General features: G+C 35.3%; 1 protein-coding gene across 1 annotated transcript in view; it reads left to right on the top strand.

Annotated features, from left to right (window-relative positions):
- Positions 1 to 19,442, top strand: part of cd2ap (CD2-associated protein) — a 56,954-nt gene extending 37,512 nt beyond the window's left edge. The window contains exons 10-18 of the mRNA XM_082147762.1: positions 2,307 to 2,343; positions 4,772 to 4,834; positions 7,129 to 7,282; positions 7,573 to 7,673; positions 9,438 to 9,550; positions 10,220 to 10,306; positions 13,532 to 13,710; positions 15,274 to 15,337; positions 17,819 to 19,442. Coding sequence (XP_082003888.1) covers positions 2,307 to 2,343; positions 4,772 to 4,834; positions 7,129 to 7,282; positions 7,573 to 7,673; positions 9,438 to 9,550; positions 10,220 to 10,306; positions 13,532 to 13,710; positions 15,274 to 15,337; positions 17,819 to 17,860 — 840 coding nt within the window. The 3' untranslated portion in view covers positions 17,861 to 19,442. The remainder of the gene's footprint in view (positions 1 to 2,306; positions 2,344 to 4,771; positions 4,835 to 7,128; positions 7,283 to 7,572; positions 7,674 to 9,437; positions 9,551 to 10,219; positions 10,307 to 13,531; positions 13,711 to 15,273; positions 15,338 to 17,818) is intronic.
- Positions 19,443 to 20,016: the final 574 nt, after the last annotated feature.

Raw genomic sequence — 20,016 nt, 5'->3', positions numbered from 1 at the left:
GGGAATCATTAGAGCAGACATGAAGATCTGAATAAGAGTGACGACGAAAAAAAAAAAAAAAAGAGCTATATTCGGTACGGTTTTCTGTGCGCACACACCCGACCCGAAGCGTGCAGCCATTCACATAGACACCTATCCTATACAGCGCGCGAGTACAGAATTGAGCTTTCTTTCGTGTCTGAATGGACAAATACACACAAATATTATGTCTAAATGTCCGTTTTGGAGAGTATTCACGTAAATTATGTCGGTTATGTCTTAAACAGTTGTGAGTGTATCTATGTGCATCAGTGCATTGGATCCGCATGTCATTGGACATGATCCGATGTCTTAAAGTGACAGTGGGTAATAAACCTAATGCGGTCTGTGTCCTTAATATTGATCAAGCAACAAAAGAAAAAGAGAAAAGCATTCACTGCTCGTTAATAGCTTTAATAAGGATAAATTATATTTAATTCATACAAATAAATATGTCTGCTTGAAAGAATAGAGAATGATGTATGCAAGTAGTTATAAATAATTCATATATCATTCATTGAAAAGAAGACTGTTTTCTACTTTAGGAAAAGTGGTTTTATTTAATTTTAAGATATTTTTTAAGTTACAGTAGTTAAATCTGTATCTGTATTGCACGTTCAAACTTTAAAATCATTTATATTAGCAGGTTAATATATGTTTTTTCCGGGAGTATATGGGTTTGGACATTTTAGAGAAATTCTAAATAAATGCATTTAAATTGAAACCCATTATATTTTAGTCGACTAAATCTACTGTAGATTTAGTCGACTAAAATCTTGTTGTATTTCATCGACTAAAACTAGACTAAAACTAAAACAATTCAGATGACTAAAATATGACTAAAACTAAATGGCATTTTAGTCAAAAGACTATGACTAAAACTAAATCAAAATTTGCTGTCAAAATTAACACTGTTGGCCGCGACTCTGGAGGACTTGGAGTTAAGTTTTTCTTTGAGAAAAGAGCAAAGAACGGCACTTAAGTCATTCTTTAAAAAAGGAAGATGTGTTCGTCGTTTTGCCGGCCAGATATGGCAAAAGTTGAATCTATCAACTAAGCTCCGCTGTTGGGAAAACGCTCTGGTTGGTTGAAGCGCTGTCCTATTGCGTGCAGAGGGAATTTGAAAGACAGCCGTTTATCCCGCCCCTCGGAGTGAGCGTGTCTATGGTGAGTTTCCAGACCTAACATCTTGATGTAGGTCTGGCTTGCCAGGCTACAGGAATCAGATATTTGTTATAAAATAAAAATTTCGATTACGCCTATCGATTCCTGTGTGCGCACTTTAATGTGGTTTTAAACCCTTCAAGCGCAAGAAGACGCAGAAAAAAGAACTAAATTCGGCACTCGCACTCAGATTTCTGTGCTGGGCACATCTAATATAGTGGATGGACACTGAATTGAGTTCTTTTTCACAACGTCTTTGCACTTTTTTCCTGTCAGTGATTCAGAAGATTCAAAATATGTTAGTTGTGTGTCTGATTATATGTCTGATTATTTGCTACAGGCTGCTGACATGATTTGAAGGGCCTTGACAGTGGTACTTAAAGGGAACATGCCAATATTTCTGTGTTTGGTGTGTGAGTGGATAATAACTGGTGGAAGATGCAATCACAATAAGGTCTATTACATCCATTGAAAAAAAAAAACAGAGCGTGAATTTTCATTTCATGCTGACTTTAATGACAGCAGCACTCAAGTTCCGTCCTTCGGATGAGATGTTAAACAAAGGACCTGAGGTCATTACAAATCCCAGGATGTCCTTCGGAAAAAGAGTTGGGGTTAAACCCTGGCATCCTGGCCAAAATTTGCCCATTGGCCTCTGTCCATCATGGCCTCCTAATCATCCCCATATACTGATTGGCTTCATCACTCTGTCTCTCCTCCACCAGTAAGCAGTGTGGGCATTCTGGCGCAATATGGCTGCCGTCGCATCATCCAGGTGGATGCTGCACATTGGTGGTAGTTGAGGAGATTTCCCCCTTCCGTATGTAAAGCACTTTGAGTACCCAGAAAAGCCCTATATAAATGTAACAAATTATTATTATTATTATAAGTTCCATGAACTATTGTGTTAGGGTAAAACTATGTTCTCCAGCATAATTTGAGAGTGATCCAAAGAGCATGTTGTGCTTCAATGGAAGCAAAATCATGTGACAGTCTGTCAGTTCTCATTAGCAGTCACAAATTGTCCTTTTTTTCCACAGACCTTAAAGTTTATTTCCAGGTTTAAATTCGATTTTAAATCCCTGATTTTCAATGCATTCTCATATTTTGTTGTTTCTCCACAGAAGCCAAAGAAGCCCCCACCACCATCCAAAACCACAGGTATGTCACATTTTTTAACATACCATTTCACATCTCACTGATTGCATGAATTTGATTACATCACTTTACTCTTCTCTTTTCATTTCAAGCTGCTGTGAGATCTCTGAGGTATAAAAAGAGCTTAAAGTGTCATCAAACGTATTCTGGTTGCTGAGATAATGCTCAATAACTTTCGCAATCATATGTGATAAGAGCCACAAAATCCCTCTGATAAGTTTAAAGGTCACTGTCTTCAAACATCTTTTATTTGTTTTTGCCTGTCATTGACCTTTAAAGGAGGTTCAAAAGATGCTAGTTGATATTCAGTTGTTAGCTGCAGGCAGCTGACATGATTTGATGGGCCTTGACAGTGGTACTTGAAGGGAACATGCCAATATGTCTGCATCAGTATGTGAGTGGATAAAAACTGGTGGAAGATGGCATATTGATTTGAGCTGCTTCCTCTGTGGTTTTCAGAGAAATATGCTGGTGTATGGTGAGAAGATTAGAGGTGATGCAAGATAATTTGGCATATTTAATTATGATATTGAACACAGAGACCATGCTTGCCCACACACTCACGGATGCATTTTGAAAATCATTATTTTTAGCTTAAAGGGATAGTTCACCCAAAAATGAAAATTCTGTCATTAATTACTCACCCTCATGTCGTACTAATCCTGTAAGTCATTCGTTCAGCTTCAGAACACAAATGAAGATATTTTTTATGAAATCTGAGAGCTTTCTGTCCCTCCATTGACAGCCTACGCAACTCTGGGGTTCAAGCCCCAGAAAGGTAGTAAATACATCAATAAAGTAATCCATGTGACTCCAGTGGTTTAACCTAAATTTTATGAAGCGTCGTGAGTGCTTCCAACGATTATGAAAACCTGATAAATGATCATTGTGCCCCATGCTTAAAAGTCTAAACTTAATGTCCAAGTTGTAGTAAAATGCAGTCTACTGCTATTATTAAAAGCTGCTGTTATTAAAAGCGCATTCAATTGCGAAAGAGACTGATCCCCTCTCGGTTTCTGTGTGCGCGATGCGGTCAAATATACACAAAATGACCGTCTTGACGAGTATTTACATAAAGACAGTCAGTTATGTCTTAAGTGACTAAACTGGGAAAGAAATCGGATGCGTGTCATCATATTAGATCCATGCATTCGGTCTTAAAGTGTAATGCAAATACGGCTGTCTGTGTCATTTATGTTAAACAAAAGACAAAGACAAAAACACTCACTGCTCTTGACTTAACTTTAGTAGTTTTAGAGAAGTAAAGTAGTTTTAGATTAGAATCAATATGTTTAATTCATACAGTGAAGACTATGACGTGTTTTAAAGTTTAACTCAGGGTTTAATGACTATTTTGACAACTGATTGTTTAATGCAATACTGTGTTTTAAATTGTACAAATGGATAAATCCATAGGCTTGTTCCAATCTGGATATTTTCGATAGTACATCTTAAAATTGGGAAGGTTAGGGATTCAGATCGTGGATCATGATTGTTTGTTATAAGATCGTGATACAAAATCTTTGGAAGATTGCCCGCCCTAAGGGTGTGTAATTTAATGAAAGAATTAACATTTTTGGATGAACTAACCCTTTAAGTTGCTTTTATCATTTTATATTGCTTGTGTTTTCTGGAGGATTCATTTTTAGCCATGTCTTAAAGCAGCTGCATGACTATATTTTTATTGACACCATAAAAAAATAAATAAAAATAAATAATATATATGTATATATGTGTGTGTGTGTATATATGTATATATATATATATATATATATATGTATATGTATGTTTATTTTTCATTTAGTGTTAGCGAAATGACATTATTTACAAAGAAATTGGCAAAAAAAATCTGAACAGTATTTTATTAAATTGATTAAATTCAATATAATGTAGTTGAACTGATTTAATTTACAGCTCTAATATAACTTCATGGCAGCTATATATTCATAAACACATTTTCTAGAAAACATTGTGTCATTTGTTTATAACATTATTTATGATTATTTTTAGTTGAAAACATTGTTGTGTAAACGGCCACTAAGACTGATGCATCAGCTTGTAGTTGAGTATTGTTAGTGTCAAAATCAAATGATCTGGCAATACAGATGTGAAGTCTGATAAGGCAGCTATAACAGTCAGTCCCTCACAGCTCTTGTCTGCGAAACATGCAAACAATAAAAGCGAATGTGCATCAAAGGAGACCGCATTATGCCAATTGCGTTAGAAAGCTTGCAGAGGGTTGCAAAGATTTGGTCTGTCTTTCCAACCCACACAGGAAATGCAAGTCATAGACTGTATGTTTCCTATTCTGTTCAAGTGCCTGTCTCAGAAGTCGTTTTGTTTTTTTATCTGCCGGATCTGGAGCCGCTGTATCTCCATTGTAGTACCTAAAAACATATTGTTAACTCAGACAATATGTTTCGTTTCTCAGTCCTGAAACCAGAGGCCCCCAGTGTGGACAAGAAGCAACCGCAGCCACGGCCTGAAGATAAAGGTAAGAGAGGGTTCGCTGCCCAGTTTCTGTTATACCACAAATTGAAATTGACCTTGCTGTAGTTTCAGTTTTATTCCTGTTTAAACGTACCCAAAAATCACCATGGCCCTTATTTGTTCTTTTTCTTTTTATTCATTTAATTATTTGCTGAGCGCCTATTAAGAGTCTGTGTAACCTGAGGAGAGAATCATTCTTGCTTTCATGCCTTCAGACATTTCACTTTCATACCCAATCTTCACTGCTGATAAGCAGTCACAATGCAACTAGATTGCTAAAGCATAAGCTGTCTATGTGCACTGCAAGAACCCGACATCACCACACTTACAATGTAATTGCCTTTGTTGATTTTGATAATTGATTTATTTTAAATAGTTTAATTATTTGGATTATTATTTTAAACATTACCATTCAAAAGTTTGGGGTCAGTATATTTTTATTAGAAAAAAAGATATACTTTTATTAAATTCATTAAATTGATAAAAAGTGGCATTAAATTAATTTCTAATATTATCCCCAAAAAAATCCTATTTCAGGATTTTTTCTAACTTTCTATTTATCAGTCTGGGTGGGCATAAAGAACAATAACTTTTCTTCACACCAAGAACAATAACTGTAAAGATAACTATAACGATAACTTTATTAGGATCCACACCAGCGGACGATGTCATTCTGCAGGATTCTGATTGGCTGTCAGTGTATTTATCGTTGTGTTGTTGCTACTCTGATGAAACAGCATTTTGAACGAATCTCCTGAATGGATGATTCAATGACAAATAAAACAATTTAACATTTAAAACATTTAAGGTGGTTGTCGCAACCTACTTGTGTAACAATGAAATTGATGGGAGTTACTTTCAAAAGGTGATTTTCTCTATTTTGATCATCAAGTAGACATCAGTGTTTATAGAAACTTTTAGCCAGTACTTCTATGATAATCTGAATTATTGTAATAGAGGAATAACAATACTGTGTGATTGAAAAGGCTGTTTGTGAAGCCGTATTATACATTCACTGCTCTCCCTGGCTCACCGGTAGCAGCAACGCAGATTTGAATGTTCTGGCACAGTGACAGGCGAATCGTTGCAACATGCGCCACTGCCAAATTGTTGTATCAGTTGCTTTAATGAGCTCATTGTTTCTGCCTAAATTAATACATGATATTAGCTAACTGTATGATTTGTTTTTTTGACACATGGACATTACTTTGACACAGTCACCTCTGATAACAGGTTACTCTAAATCATAATGTAGAAACCTGCATTTTCTCTAAAGCTGCTTTGAAACGATATGTATTGTGAAAAACGCTATACAAATAAATGTGAATCGAATTGGATTTAGGAATAAGATTGTGTGAGTGTTAGAAACGTTTAATCATGCAGCTCTATCATATATAAGCAAAATGGGCAATATACCTGAAATATACCCAGATATTGAAAATTAATAATAGAAATTAAATGGAAAGCTAATGAAATGGAATAAAGTTAAAGCAGGAAATCTGTATCGAGACCATCCCTATTTATGAAGCTGATAATATAGCTCAAGGTGGATGGGCATCATCAAAGTTATCTAGTGTGTGCACTCTGAATACTGTTAGTGAATTACTTTGTGTAAGTATTGACTTTGTAGGAAAACTGTCATGTACTTTGAGCACAAGGATGTCTGAGGATCTGCTGTTGTGTTTGCCTCAAGGACTTCCTGCCAAGTACTTTCTATTCATATGAATGTCACTCTACTGGAACGTATATCTGATTAACTCTGTGGTGTTTGAAAGCTGGATTCTCTTATTTAGACCAAGTGTTACAAATTGAACGATAGACTGAATTTGAATATCGGAAAGTGTGATTACATGAAAAAATGCATCGATTTGAGAAGATGGAAGCAGATCGATGTGGTGAAAACATCCTGCCAAATTCTCCCCTGACCTACTTTGAAACACATTATGTCAGCGTGAACGCTCATGAAAGTTCCTCATGTCATTAGGAGAAGTTCAGTACATTACATGCATTACACCACTACTTAAATAAGTGGCTTCTGTTCTCATGATTTTCCACTGATTTTTGCGATTGTGTGCCAAGAATCAATAGACATACAATTAGCATGTTTCAAAGGATTGAGAGCTGTATGAAATGCTTAACCTTACAGTAATATCCTGCATTTAGATGATTAAATCTCTTAGCTATCAGAAGCTTATAAGAGACACGCATGAATTAATAATCCAAATTAGAACAATGATTAGGTAGACATTTATTGTCTCAAAACAAATATATATATATTTGTAATTTGTGTCTTTAAAGTTGTCAAGCCCTTGCCAGAGAAACCAGCCAAACCTGCTGGCCCCATCGTCCCCCCGAAAAAGCCTGTGCCTCCAAGCAAGGGACTGCTGCGTCCTTCCATCCACACAAAACGACCTGACTTGCCTCTCACTCCATCATCAGCCGCCAAGCAAGTGTTAGTGTCAAAAGCTTTGTTTTTTCAGAAGATTCCCAGGTGTTAAAAAGTATATTAAAATTATTATATTAATATTTGTATTATATAAAATATTAAAGTATAATTTGTCACAAGTATAAAAATGTTAATTTGAAATATTGAAAAGCCAAATATTTATTATTATTATTAATCTAAATATTATAATATTTAATATTATATAAGGATTTAATATTATTATAATCGCATAAGGTCTATATGGCAACATAGCTTTGCATTTAGAGTGTGACTGTGATGCCTCTTAAATCCCATAGGCACAATGGAGAAGTTCCCCTCTCACGAACAAAGTCAGAGACCGAACCAATCAAGCCAAAATCCACTGTTGTGGACAGCGGCGAGAAGAATTCAGAAACGGGTAAGTTGTTCTTTGCTGGTTTTGATATTCATTGATCATAACATGGCTCGTTTTTTGCTGTGGTGTGGGTGAATCCTAGCTCTGTTTGTGGATAAGCACAGCGGATCACTTTCTGGGAGCAGAATTATTCCTCTTGCACAGAAAGGGCATGTTCTAAATCCTCAGTAATCTCTATGATTTCATGCCCTACTTCTATCCATTTGTCACCCCATCTTGTGCTTAATACTGCACCACAAACCTTTTCAAAGATTTGAGTTTCATGTTAAAAATTACCTGTGACGCTTCAAAAAGTTCATAAAGAGATCGTAAATCTAATCCATATGAATTGAGCAGTTTAGTCCAGATTCACTGAAGAGGCTCGATCGCTTCATATGATGAACATGTAAAGAGCCAAACATTCAGTCGAGATCGTATCAGAGTTGTTGATTGTTCACAAACCCTTGAGAACATAATTTCATGGGATTTATTATTCTCAAGGAGCGACAGATAAAGGAAGATACTTGTTTATTATTTATGTAGGCTCTTTGGGTTTATTTTTTTTATTTTTTTAAGGATATCTTTAGAAGTCTTTGGCAATTTATTTCTCTAAGTTTACCAAGTTCTGAATCTTGGAATGCTTTGTCTCTGCTTTGTGATAACCGCAAATTAATTAACTCTGAATCATTTCCTGAGCTGGAGATGATAGTCTTTTCGGCTGTTAAAAGATATTGGCTGTAAAAAGAATATTTAATATAATTAAATTGCTTATTTTTTTTATGACGTAATTTAGGAATCTTAGTTAGAGGTACATTTTAGGCATTTGATAAACTATCATAATCACTGCAGAGTAATCAAAATGTGTTTAATTGGCTGATTAGTGCAACTAATCTCTCAGCTCAAGCTTATTCTGATAACAAGTTTCAATTAAGTCTAGCTGCCTGTATTAAATTAGTTCTTTGGCATTAATTTGTAATACTGTGATGAAGACAAAATTAAAAGTCTTCCGGTGTGCTGCTGCATTTAAAGACTTTTTTATCTAAGGCACCATATTTTGCTTGGAAAATGTGTAAAAATTGCTTCAAAGTAGGCAATTGACGAAAAGGAAACAACGAGAAAGATAACATCAAAAAGAAATGACGTTTGAGCAGATTCACTGTTTTTGAATAAAAGCTTCTTTTTTTCTAAAAGGTTGACCAAAGTAGCACCAAAATTGGTATAATCGCATCTTCACGAAAGGCCATGAGCATTTCAATGCAGCAGACCTTCAGAAAGAGAAAATCAGAAAGTCAAGTTATGTCACTTTCTGTAAAAGGAAAAATAAACCAGACATCTTTCCACTTCACTGCTTTTTTCCAGTATTTACAAGGGCAAGTGATTTGTGTCTGTAATCTCTGAGATACCATTTAGAGGCTGGCTGATGTGATCAAATTGTTAAGTAGTTAATGGTGGGCATATAAAATCCGAATTTTAAGTGCCAGATTTAAAGATATCAAACTGACAGCTAAACCAAGATGATCGATTGAAAAATTTTCAAACATGACACAGTCTTTATATACCCATCACTCAGTCATGATTGTAATTTCCTGCTCTGTTGGGTTTTGATCTAGACAGGGTGTAAACTTACTTTATTACCTCATATGACTTTTAAATTGGCTCCAAACTAATTTTTTGGCTCAAATATAACTTCTAAATTATAATTCAGCTTAGATGGATCGTCCTTAACTTTTGTGACTGAAGACTGTTCTCACGTTTGAAGTAAATATTTTATGTGTCTTATTCCCATAGTTAATCTCATGAGTTTTGATGATGTGTCCTCTACCTCGGAGAAGTTAACCCACCCTACCGCACAGCGACCAAAGATGCCTGGGAGAAGACCGCCTGCTCACAGAGGCCAATCGGTGAGTAGAAGCTTGAGCTCTGGTCTCTCAGTAATATACTAATGCAAAAGTCATAGAAAATGACATAAAAAGTTTTTTTTTTTTTTTAAGCAAAACATTTTAATTATAACATTTCATTAAGACATTATTTTATTTAGCACATTCATTAAGTGCCATGCTTCCACTTGGAGATAATTTGAACTATAATTTGTTTTATTTCATTAAGAAAATTCATTAAATGCCATTTTTGATAGAAGAAAAACACAAAATAATTATTTATATCAACCAATCAGCATCCATAACAGTTTTATAATAGTCAATAAATACATTTTCAAGTTCTTGGTTCACAGAATTGTTGTGCTAGTTTGTGTTCGTTTTTTTTTTTTTTTTTTAGTTCAGTAAATGTCATGGGTGAAATCACAGATGTCACATAAACCACAATCTCAAACCAGTATCTGCTAAATCTCTTTATACTACCATAAGCACTAACATTTGCTTTTAGATTTATACATCTTTTTTGAGCAGTTTTTACGATGTTGAAGGGTGGCATAGAGAAGGGATCATGCAGTTCTCCAGTCCTGGATCAAAAGCTTTACTAATGAAAGCCCAGATGGGATGCTTGTCAAGTATAGCACTATTTGCACTTTGCTCTTCACATGTTTTTCTAAAACGCTCTGTAACATCTTACAGCCGAGCAAGGAGATTGGTGAGAAAGCTGAGAAAATCGAGGAAGTGGATGAAGTTGACCCCGTGCCTTCCGCACAGAATTCGCTTAAGGTAAATCTAGTTTTTACCTCGAATATATAGTACACAAAAAAATAAGATTCTGTAAATGAAATGCATGTTTAGAATGAAAGCAGAATTTTTCATTTTTGGTTGAACTATCCCTTTAATGCAAGAATCTTATGTGCCTTTCTGTAATATCTGAGTCAAGTAATTGAATAGCTAACCAAAAGATCTGGTCTGATTATCTGTGGCTCCTTGAGAATAATACATCCCATGAAATTACGTTCTCAGGGGTTTGTGAACAATCAACAACTCTGATACGATCTCGACTAAATGTCTGGCTCTTCTTTTTCAATGAGGTTTCAGCCCTGAGGACTTGGTATTTTAGTATGTAGTGTTCTTTACATTAAGCTTATGTAAAGTGGACTGAAACACTGTCTGGTTTCACACAGATGGTTCTCATATTTGGTAATTGTCAAAATCTCTCAGTCAAAAAAGAGAACTATTGATTGTACAGTAGTCGTGAATGGGTGTCTGGTAGTTTTTGGAATGAAACAAAAAAACGAATAAAATAATATTTAAATAAATTTTTGCAAATAATGTGGTTGTAGTTTGACCAGTGATATGTTTTGTTGTTATTGCTGCTTTTTAGGTATAAAAGCTTAGAAATAAAAGCTAAAAGAAATGTTATTGAAACCACAGCTTTGTCCTAATTTGCCATTTATCTTCTAAACTAATCCATTTGAATTGAGCGGTTTAGTCCAGATTTACTGAAGAGGCTCGATCGCTTTATACGATGAACATATAAAGAGCCAGGCATTCAGTCGAGATCATATCAGAGTTGTTGATTGTTCACAAACCCTTGAGAACGTGATTTCATGGAATGTATTATTCTCAAGAAGCCACAGATAATCAGACCAGATCTTTTGGTTGGCAATTCAATTACACAATTCAGATATATAACTTTTTTTTCACATATAAACATTGATCAGCGAACATAAACAGAAGCTCAACCAAACCTGCCTGACATGTGAGAACGAACCTCATGGGTTCTTGCGGAAGCTCAAACTTGCTGCGTAAAACGAACATGCTTGAGCTCCCGTTTACCACAACTGGTGTGTGAGTTGATGAATATATGTGAATAAAATCCTAAATGAAATCTGTTCATTAATGTTGAAAAAATTGACATGAAATCAGTTGCTGTATTGGTATCAGTTATGCTGGAATTAATTAATAAAAATATACCATTAAATAAATATTTAAAATGTAAATGTTGGAGATTAAATGTGAAATTATTACAATATGAAAATCTATCAACTTTAATGTTAGTTGTGATTAATCATGATAAATTACAGATAAATGTGCGATTTAGTTTTTTATTATTGTTTGACAGCACTTAACTTAACACTAGAACTACCGGAATTCCATAACTACTAGAACGACCATAGCGGTCATTCTGACCGTTCATACTTTGACGTTCATATGGCCGTACTGAACGTCATTTTCGTCATGTCATATCTATTGTACATGTTAACCTTCTCTTTTCCAATGAAGCTTTTAATTCCTGTCGTCATAGCCCTTAAAACAAGCACAAAATAAAGTTTCCCCCGACAGGCGCTGCCTCTATTTAAGGGACGTTTTGCGTCAAAATAATATTTTTTTCACCGCACTCACCACGTGAATAGACATGCACAAAAGTTAGGAAACGTCAAAGCTCATATCGTTTAGTACAGCCCTGTTTGTAAATAAGTTCAATAATCAATACAAAATCAAAAAATAAATGGATCTACAATGATAGGTATTTAACAGGACACAAAATTTTAATTCAAATGAATGTGAAAATGTATACAAACAGGCTAAGAAAAAACATGAATAGCTAAACAAGAAAATGAACTGCTAGAACGATTAGTTTCAGTGAACAAAAAATATTAACGAACAAAATCAGGTTAACTGCCCATTTGAACGGCGCAAACACCCCGCATCATTGACGCTTACGCACATTCCACACAGGTAAACACCGCCTTTCGTGTGCAGCTCCCACACACTCTTGTGACATTTGGCACGTCTCCTTGGTTTTATTTTGTTTGCAGTTCCTCCAGTTGTATGGCTTTTGATTCCATGTGGTCGGAGCGAAGTTCGCTCGCCAGTTGTGTGATGAAGTCCCTCCGCGAAACTTGCAATGTAGCGGACTTATGATATTTATAATGCGTGCGGTCAAAATGACCGTTATGGTCATTCTAGGTAGAAATAGTCAGAACTGTTGTGTGTTTTGTGATTTTAATAAAATAACAGTGTCAGAATAAAATATACACATATCTAGGAAAAGTCAGGGTCCTACAGCCACATTTATTTTATTTTAACAAAGTTATTACACTGTAAAATTTAAAAACGGTCAAAATGACCGCCTTGGGAGTTCTAGTGTTAAGGGATGTTCGGTATTTTACACTTAAAGCCCTGTTTTCAGATCGTTTCTGATGAAATAGAACGGTTAAGATTGAAATTTGGACACATGCTCGGTTTCTGTGGTAGCTCGGTTTTTGTGTGAGCATATCAGTGAACACCCCTGACCACTCGGTGAGTTTCACATCTTTGTAAACGAAAGTTTAATGCGTTTTAGGAAGGATTATTCCAGTGCACCTATGCAACCATTGTGGAGGTGGGGGGGGGTGCTACCACAGAAACTGAAAATTCTCGGGCCAGCAGCATGTGTCCAAATTTCAATCTTAACCATTCTCTTTCATCAGAAACGATCTGAAAACAGGGCTTTAAGTGTAAAATACCGAACTTGTCCTTTAAACTTAAAAAAACAAAAACGTTTTGATTTAATGGGAATTATAAGCGAATCAAACTTTGGACAAATGAACTCAGACCACCTTCTGAGTTTGTGTGACTTTTTCTTGTGGTTTGTTAATATTTAATTTTTAGCAGTTTAATTTCATTACATTTAAAGTAGAGTAGTGATTAATGTTCCTCCTAATCAAGGGTTTCTAGCAATTTTGAAAATTACATCAGCCTCTCAGCTGGAAACACCTCCGCTTGTTGGTTCAAAGTCACCTGCCGTTGTGTAAAGTTCTCAAATCAAGTGAAATCATCCTTGTACATCAGACTATAAGGGAACTAGTTCAGACATTTTAACAGATAAAAGATAAGGGTATTTCAGTAAAAGGATGTAACAGTTGTATTGTTTGAAAAGGAAATGCGTACACCACTAAACACACATATAAGCATTCATAAAAAAATATCATAATATTGAGACACTTTTTGTTTTTCTTGCAGACGTCCGTCTCATCGTCCTTACCATCTACGGCACCTAAAGCAATGTCATCCATCCATATTACGCCTGAGCCCAAACCAAAACCTGACAAGGAAGAGGAGAAAGGATCTGAACTAGATGACCTGAAGGCTCAGATGAAGGAGCTAATCCTGTCTGTAGGGTTACTAAAGACACAACAGACGTAAGTAGCAACAAATTATTAGTATTAGACAACAAATTTGTATTAGTTTTTTTTTTTATGCTGCTTGGTTTCTCGTATTCTCTACTGGTCGAGTTATGTCTAAAATGCACAAAAGCTGTTCATTCACATTTAAAATTTCATCTACGTTTACATTTATTCATTTTGCAGATGCTTTTATACAAAGCACCTTCATCAAAGTGATTCATCTTAAGGAGGCAATAACTTTAGAAATGCTAGCAATGCAAGTATCAAAAAAGTATCACTTGTCCAGAAAAGCACCAGCTAAAACAGGTTTTTTGATGGCCGATGCCAATATAAAGCCGACATTTATTTATATATATATGTATAATATTATATTATATTATATTATATTATATTATATTATATTATATTATATTATATTATATTATATTTATTTTAATCAATATTTAATAAATTATAAATACATTATAAAACAAATCCTATTTTTTTTTTATATAAATAAAGTTAAATAAACATGCTTATACTTTAGATGGCAACTTCTTGAGTCTGCAATCCTATTACAGTATTTTTCACAAATAAAGAAATTGTTTTAAAATATATGAATATGTGAATAAAAAGGAAGTAAACACTGTAACAGGGCACTCAGTAATCTGATAATTTTGTGCTCACTGGTAATCCTATTTTTTAATAAAGACAAGGTAATGCTAATTTTACATACAGCACACAGTGAAAACGATATTATGACACAGTGGGCAACTGGATATAGCATAGCAGCATATTTTAAAATTAAGGATTTAAAGTTTTTCGATCGAGTCTCTTGTGAAGCTGATCTTCTGTTCGCATTCACTCACTTCGCACTTCCGTCACTCGCAGTAACACGTTTATGCAGGCTACAAATGCACACTTCACAAGATATCACAGCTTGATTCGATTAATCTGCAAGGTTTGTGAAATTAAATGTTTATTAGATATTCAGAGATTTGTTTAAATGATGTGGTTGTGCATTTGCTGAATGTTGACGGTAAATGATACATTATTTTAGTCTGATTGTTTGCCTTTTCTGTTACAAATAATATAAAAGCAACGCTTAACTTTTTCGCATACCATTTACTTTCATTGTTTACCAGTTCTGTCTAACAAAGTATTAGATATGACTGAAAAAGATCGTAAACTAATGAAGACTGAGAATGTGAGTGAGCGCTGTATGATTAGGCGCTGGTGTTCTCAGTGCCACCCGTCAAAATACAAGTCCCGCTTCCAACACATCGGCCAATCAGAAAAACGTATCGGCCAATGCCGATATTTAAAAAAATGCCGATATATTGGGCATGGCGATATATCGGTCGACCACTACTGGGAGGGATACAAGAAGTAGTGAAAGCATAGAAGAAGATAAGTGCTCTCAGAAGAGATGAGTTTTCAGCTGTTTGAATATTGTCAGGGATTCTGCTGTCTAGATAGGGTTGGGAAGATCATTCCGTCTCAGTGAAGATAAAGTACATACAGAAATCACCCGCGACCTTAATGTTTAGAACCTCTGTTTTCTTTTGTAATTCTTTAATTTCTTTCATAACTTTGCAGGAGAGAGCTTAACGAACTCCGAAAAGAGCTGGACGATGAGCGACTCAAGCGGGTGTCCCTGCAGGTAAAGCAATCTTTAAATCAGAATTTCTCTTTACAGCTTGTCCGATTCTGTTAGTTTGATGTGAATGGATGTCAAGAGTGTGGTTTCTGAGGGCAATGAAATGTAGGCGGGATACCTTGAGTTTGCCTCCACACTCAGCAGGGTGAACACAAAGGGTCTGACTCGGCTCTGAAACTCATGCTGAGTGTTTCTTCCACTTATTGACCACAAAACGAACTATACTGAATCAGAATTCCACCTCTACTAGCCACCAAGGGGTACGGCATCAAATTAGGACAAGGTATCGATTGTGGCAAGAGGTGATTGAGGTGATTTAAAATGTTATATACCTCTTTGTCGCTGTCTGGTGAAAATGTCCAAAAACGCTACTTTTCAGGAAATGGAAAAAACACTGTGTTTTACAATTAAACACCTTATTGTCAAAGCTGATATATTGTGGCTTTATAAATAGTCAGACACTTGCATGCGTCATTATAATATTATGTAAGGAATAATTGACTCCGGGCCGTTGAATTGTTTGAAACATAATGCACACCCGAGGTGGTAATGTGACCACGAAGCGGAGTGGCCGTTACACGTTGGGTGTGCAATATTTTTCTAATAATCCAACTGTCAATCAATTATTCTGCTTATACTATGGTTACCACGCCTCAAAACATTGTTCAGATGATGTATTTCAAGACGTTTGTCAGGTTTCTGTCATTAAAGCGCTTTTGAAAAAGCCTCGTTGCTAATTTCAAAACGTTATTTTAGAACTAGTAACAAATACTTAAGCCACTGATGGCAGACTAATGCAGTTGTGAGAGAGAGAGATATTAAGCGTGTGTGAATTACCTCAGTCTCTGCGTCTCTCAACAGTGTTCGGCACCAGCCTCTACTAATAGCGAAACTGCGCTCGCTCATGAGAAACGTCATTTAGATTTGAAGTTGCTAATATTCTACTGATAAAATCGTCAGAGCAGCACTGACAGCACACAAGTGTGTGTCCTTACTGGATGTTTGAGTGGGAGAGGGAGCGCGAGAAAGAGATATGTGCTTTCCCATAATAAATGCATAATACATAATAAAACGCAATTTTGTGGCAAAAAAACCTCAGAAATAATTTGTCGGTTTTATCCTATTGTTTGCTATATTTATTTGCTTTGTCAGAGTCGGTGTGTAACTGAAATCATTTGGCGAAGTTAAATGGAACTGTAATGCGGTCAAGACCTGCCTGGATCTACTTTAGCCGTGCGTTTCCCTAAAAATAATTGCACACCTTTGATTGTTCGTCAACCAATCAGAATCAAGCATTCAACAGCACCATAGTATAATAACATATGATTAATTGAATTACTTATTCATCAACTTACAGGTTATAAAGTTTACTGTAGCTATGCGGTCAATCGGTTTGTCCTGTAATTTGGCCAAAATCTCATGTTATTAAAGACAAAGCTGCATGGCACTTCATTCATGAGAGGGGCGGGTGGAGTTACGAGGTTTGACTGACAGTTTGAGGATCCAACGGAGTTACGAGGTTTAGTCACAAGTTCTGTTTAATACTTTTCATTGGTTACATTTTTGCAAAACCCACAGAAAGATATGAAGGCTGACCAATAGTATTGATTTATGGAAAGAAATAAAAACGATGGAATGCGAAGATACCAGGTTTCTGCTCGATAACGACATCTTGTAACATACTTTTTATATTATTTTTCTTAACCACCTTATGTATCCCACACAGTTTGTGTGCTATTACTTTTTAAGCAATCAGACTTACAATTTGAATTTAAATTAATTTGAAGTAACCAAAGACATGGGCAAGCTTTCATCATTTTTTTTGAAAATGTAGAAAATGATTATGAAATGACACTTTGTCCAAGTTACCTTAACTGAAACAGCCTTTGAACAAGCTAACAACTTTAAAAGGAAGACTACGTTGTTTAACGCATCAGTCAACAAAATTATTTTGAATAAGAAGTAGCCTAATCTGTACTTTATTTCTGCTGGTAAAATGTTTTTTATAGATATTTTGTATTGGACTTTGTTACATTCATGTTCACCTTGCTGTTAAACATCAACTAATTTATGACACAACGCTTCCTCACCATTGGCGAACTTTTCCAGCAATCCATGTTTTCACTTTTATATGTTTGGCTGCACTATTATACATCTTCTGAAATAGTACAGAATCTTTGGATCAAAACACAGGTGAAGAAGAAGCAGAAACAAGCGATAGAAGCATTGCTTACGCACATGTAAGCTAACGCGATCATCAAACATTAAACAGCATATAAATGAAAACTGCCTAACGTAAACGAATGAAATGTCGACCCAGGACGAGGTATAGGACTTTGCAAGCTTTGAATACAACAACATATTCTGGGTACATAAAAGTTGTGTGAAAATGATAAAAAATGCTTGTGCGGGAAAAGAGTTAAAACAGGTTTATAATGCAAACAACACTTCACCATGTTAAAGTGTTTGTGTGCTTATTTCCAGATGGAGATAGATAAACTGAAGAAGCTTGTACAGTCAACATGAAATCTGGCTCCCTGAACTGGACTGATGGCTCCACTGTCACGTCGCGAGTGGAAAGCGACCTCCAGATGGAGGGACGATATCATTCATGTCATCATTACACTCTGACTTACTCCACAAATTGTAATATTCACATATTTGCACATTAGGTTTTTTCTAGGTTTAGAAAAGTGTAATTATGACAGATGTATATGGTTGTTTTCCTCTCTTTTTTTTCTTTTTGCCAACAAAAAATGATTGAGGCCTTACTTTACTACTGTGCTGGATATGCACTCTGGGCACTTATTGAAAAGTGCAGCAGATTATGCATTTAATACTACTGAGTCTGTATAAATGTTGGGGGATTATCTTGTTTCCTTGTTTTTTTATGACGGGTTAGTTTTTAAAGAAAACTATCATGATCTCAGCAACATTCTGTCTATATTAGCCTCATTAGATTATCAAATGTATGGCGTACTATTGGTTCCTTAGTGATGATGTATTCTGTTGTTGTTTCAAAAGGGAGAAGATTTCTGTTTGTTTTTTCTCTAACATTCCTATCCAGGGTAACACTATCGTGCCTGTTAAGATTTTTACAAGTGTTAATACTGGGAGCTCTCATACAATATAAATATATATAAATATATATGTGTATACTTAGATCTACAGCATGATATATTTTTATGGTCTACTGATTGACTGGGATTGTGTACCTGTGTTTTGGTTTAAAACACCCAACACAAGAAAATGTGGCTTCGACAAGCGGTGCCATTTCACCATACGAATGGCAGATATCCATTTAGCAATTTAGGCTTCGGTATAATGGCATAGAATACCGGTGGTTTTGTTCTGCATTTACGCCCCCTTGCAAAAATCACGCTGAAATCGGGAAGATCCATTTGGCTTTTTTTGGCATAAACCTCTGACTGCTGTTTCTACATGGATGGTTGGCTAGTTACAACATCTGGCATGATGAAATATACATGTTGAGCAATGAACACCTCAGGTTATAGACTGGTGGTTGGCACAGAGGGAATGAGTGGCTCTCTGAGGAGTATTTTTTGTATTTTTTCACCTCATTAACAACTGTGCAGTAGAAGTAAGTACTGCTGACCAAAATTTATATTTTAGTGAATTAGTTCCGATCCTAGATCCAATAAAACACTCTCAGGTACACTGGAGTGTGCCCATTCCTCAGGCCTCTTAACCCTTAAGCTGAAAATACATTTTTAAAAGCATTCCTGACCAGGGATTGTTTGTTTGTCTCTGTGTGAGACTGTGCGGGAGTTGCTGATACAGTAGGATGACCGGTTGATCTCTAAAGCAATAAACAGACAAATCTTTTTGGTTTCCATTTCTTTATGTTTAATGAGTATGTTCATGTTCTGATGCTCCAACTTTACAGGATCTCCCATGAAAGTAGGTGAAAAATTTGTCATCCATGTTGTCTGAAATTGGGTAGAACACATTCCATTTTATTATTTTATTTCTTAAGATCTGTTGTGCACATACAACATCTATCAAAATGATCTTGTTTACATGATTTAAAACTGAATTGCATGAGCTGAGATTTTTTTTCCAAACGAAATAAATGTTTATTTACTGAGATTGTTGTGATTATTTAGTTGTTCAATATTTTTGTATTATGGTTTTTTCTTTTTCTTTTTTTTTCTCCAGAAATATCTGAAATTGTTTTTTTAAAAGATTTTAAAGGATAAGTCTCTTATGCCTATACCAAGGCTGCTTTATTTTATCAAAAATAAATAGTAATATTATTAAATATTACAATTTAAAATAACTGTTTTCTATTTTAATATATTGTAAAATGTTTGTTATTCCTGTGATCAAAGCTGAATTTTCACCATCTCCACTCCAGTGTCACATGATCCTTCAGAAATTATTCTAATGTGCTGATTTGCTGCTCAAGAAACATTTCTTATCATCAGTGATGAATACGTGTGTGTGTGTGTGTGTGTGTGTGTGTGTGTATGTTTGACAGTTACACTTGTGATGATTTTAGAACACTACGTGAAATGAAAGCATACTTTAATTTCAATCAATAAAAGTGCAATTTTGTTAGAATTAATTCTATATAGCCCTCATTGATTATAATGGTGGTAAATAAGGACATGCAAATTGGATGATGATTCACTTAAGGAATTGAAATGTTTTACTAAAAG

The sequence above is a fragment of the Leuciscus leuciscus genome (genome assembly GCF_965113295.1).
Source record: "Leuciscus leuciscus genome assembly, chromosome: 19".
NCBI lineage: Eukaryota > Metazoa > Chordata > Actinopteri > Cypriniformes > Leuciscidae > Leuciscus > Leuciscus leuciscus.
This window is presented reverse-complemented; position numbering and strand designations above follow the sequence as displayed.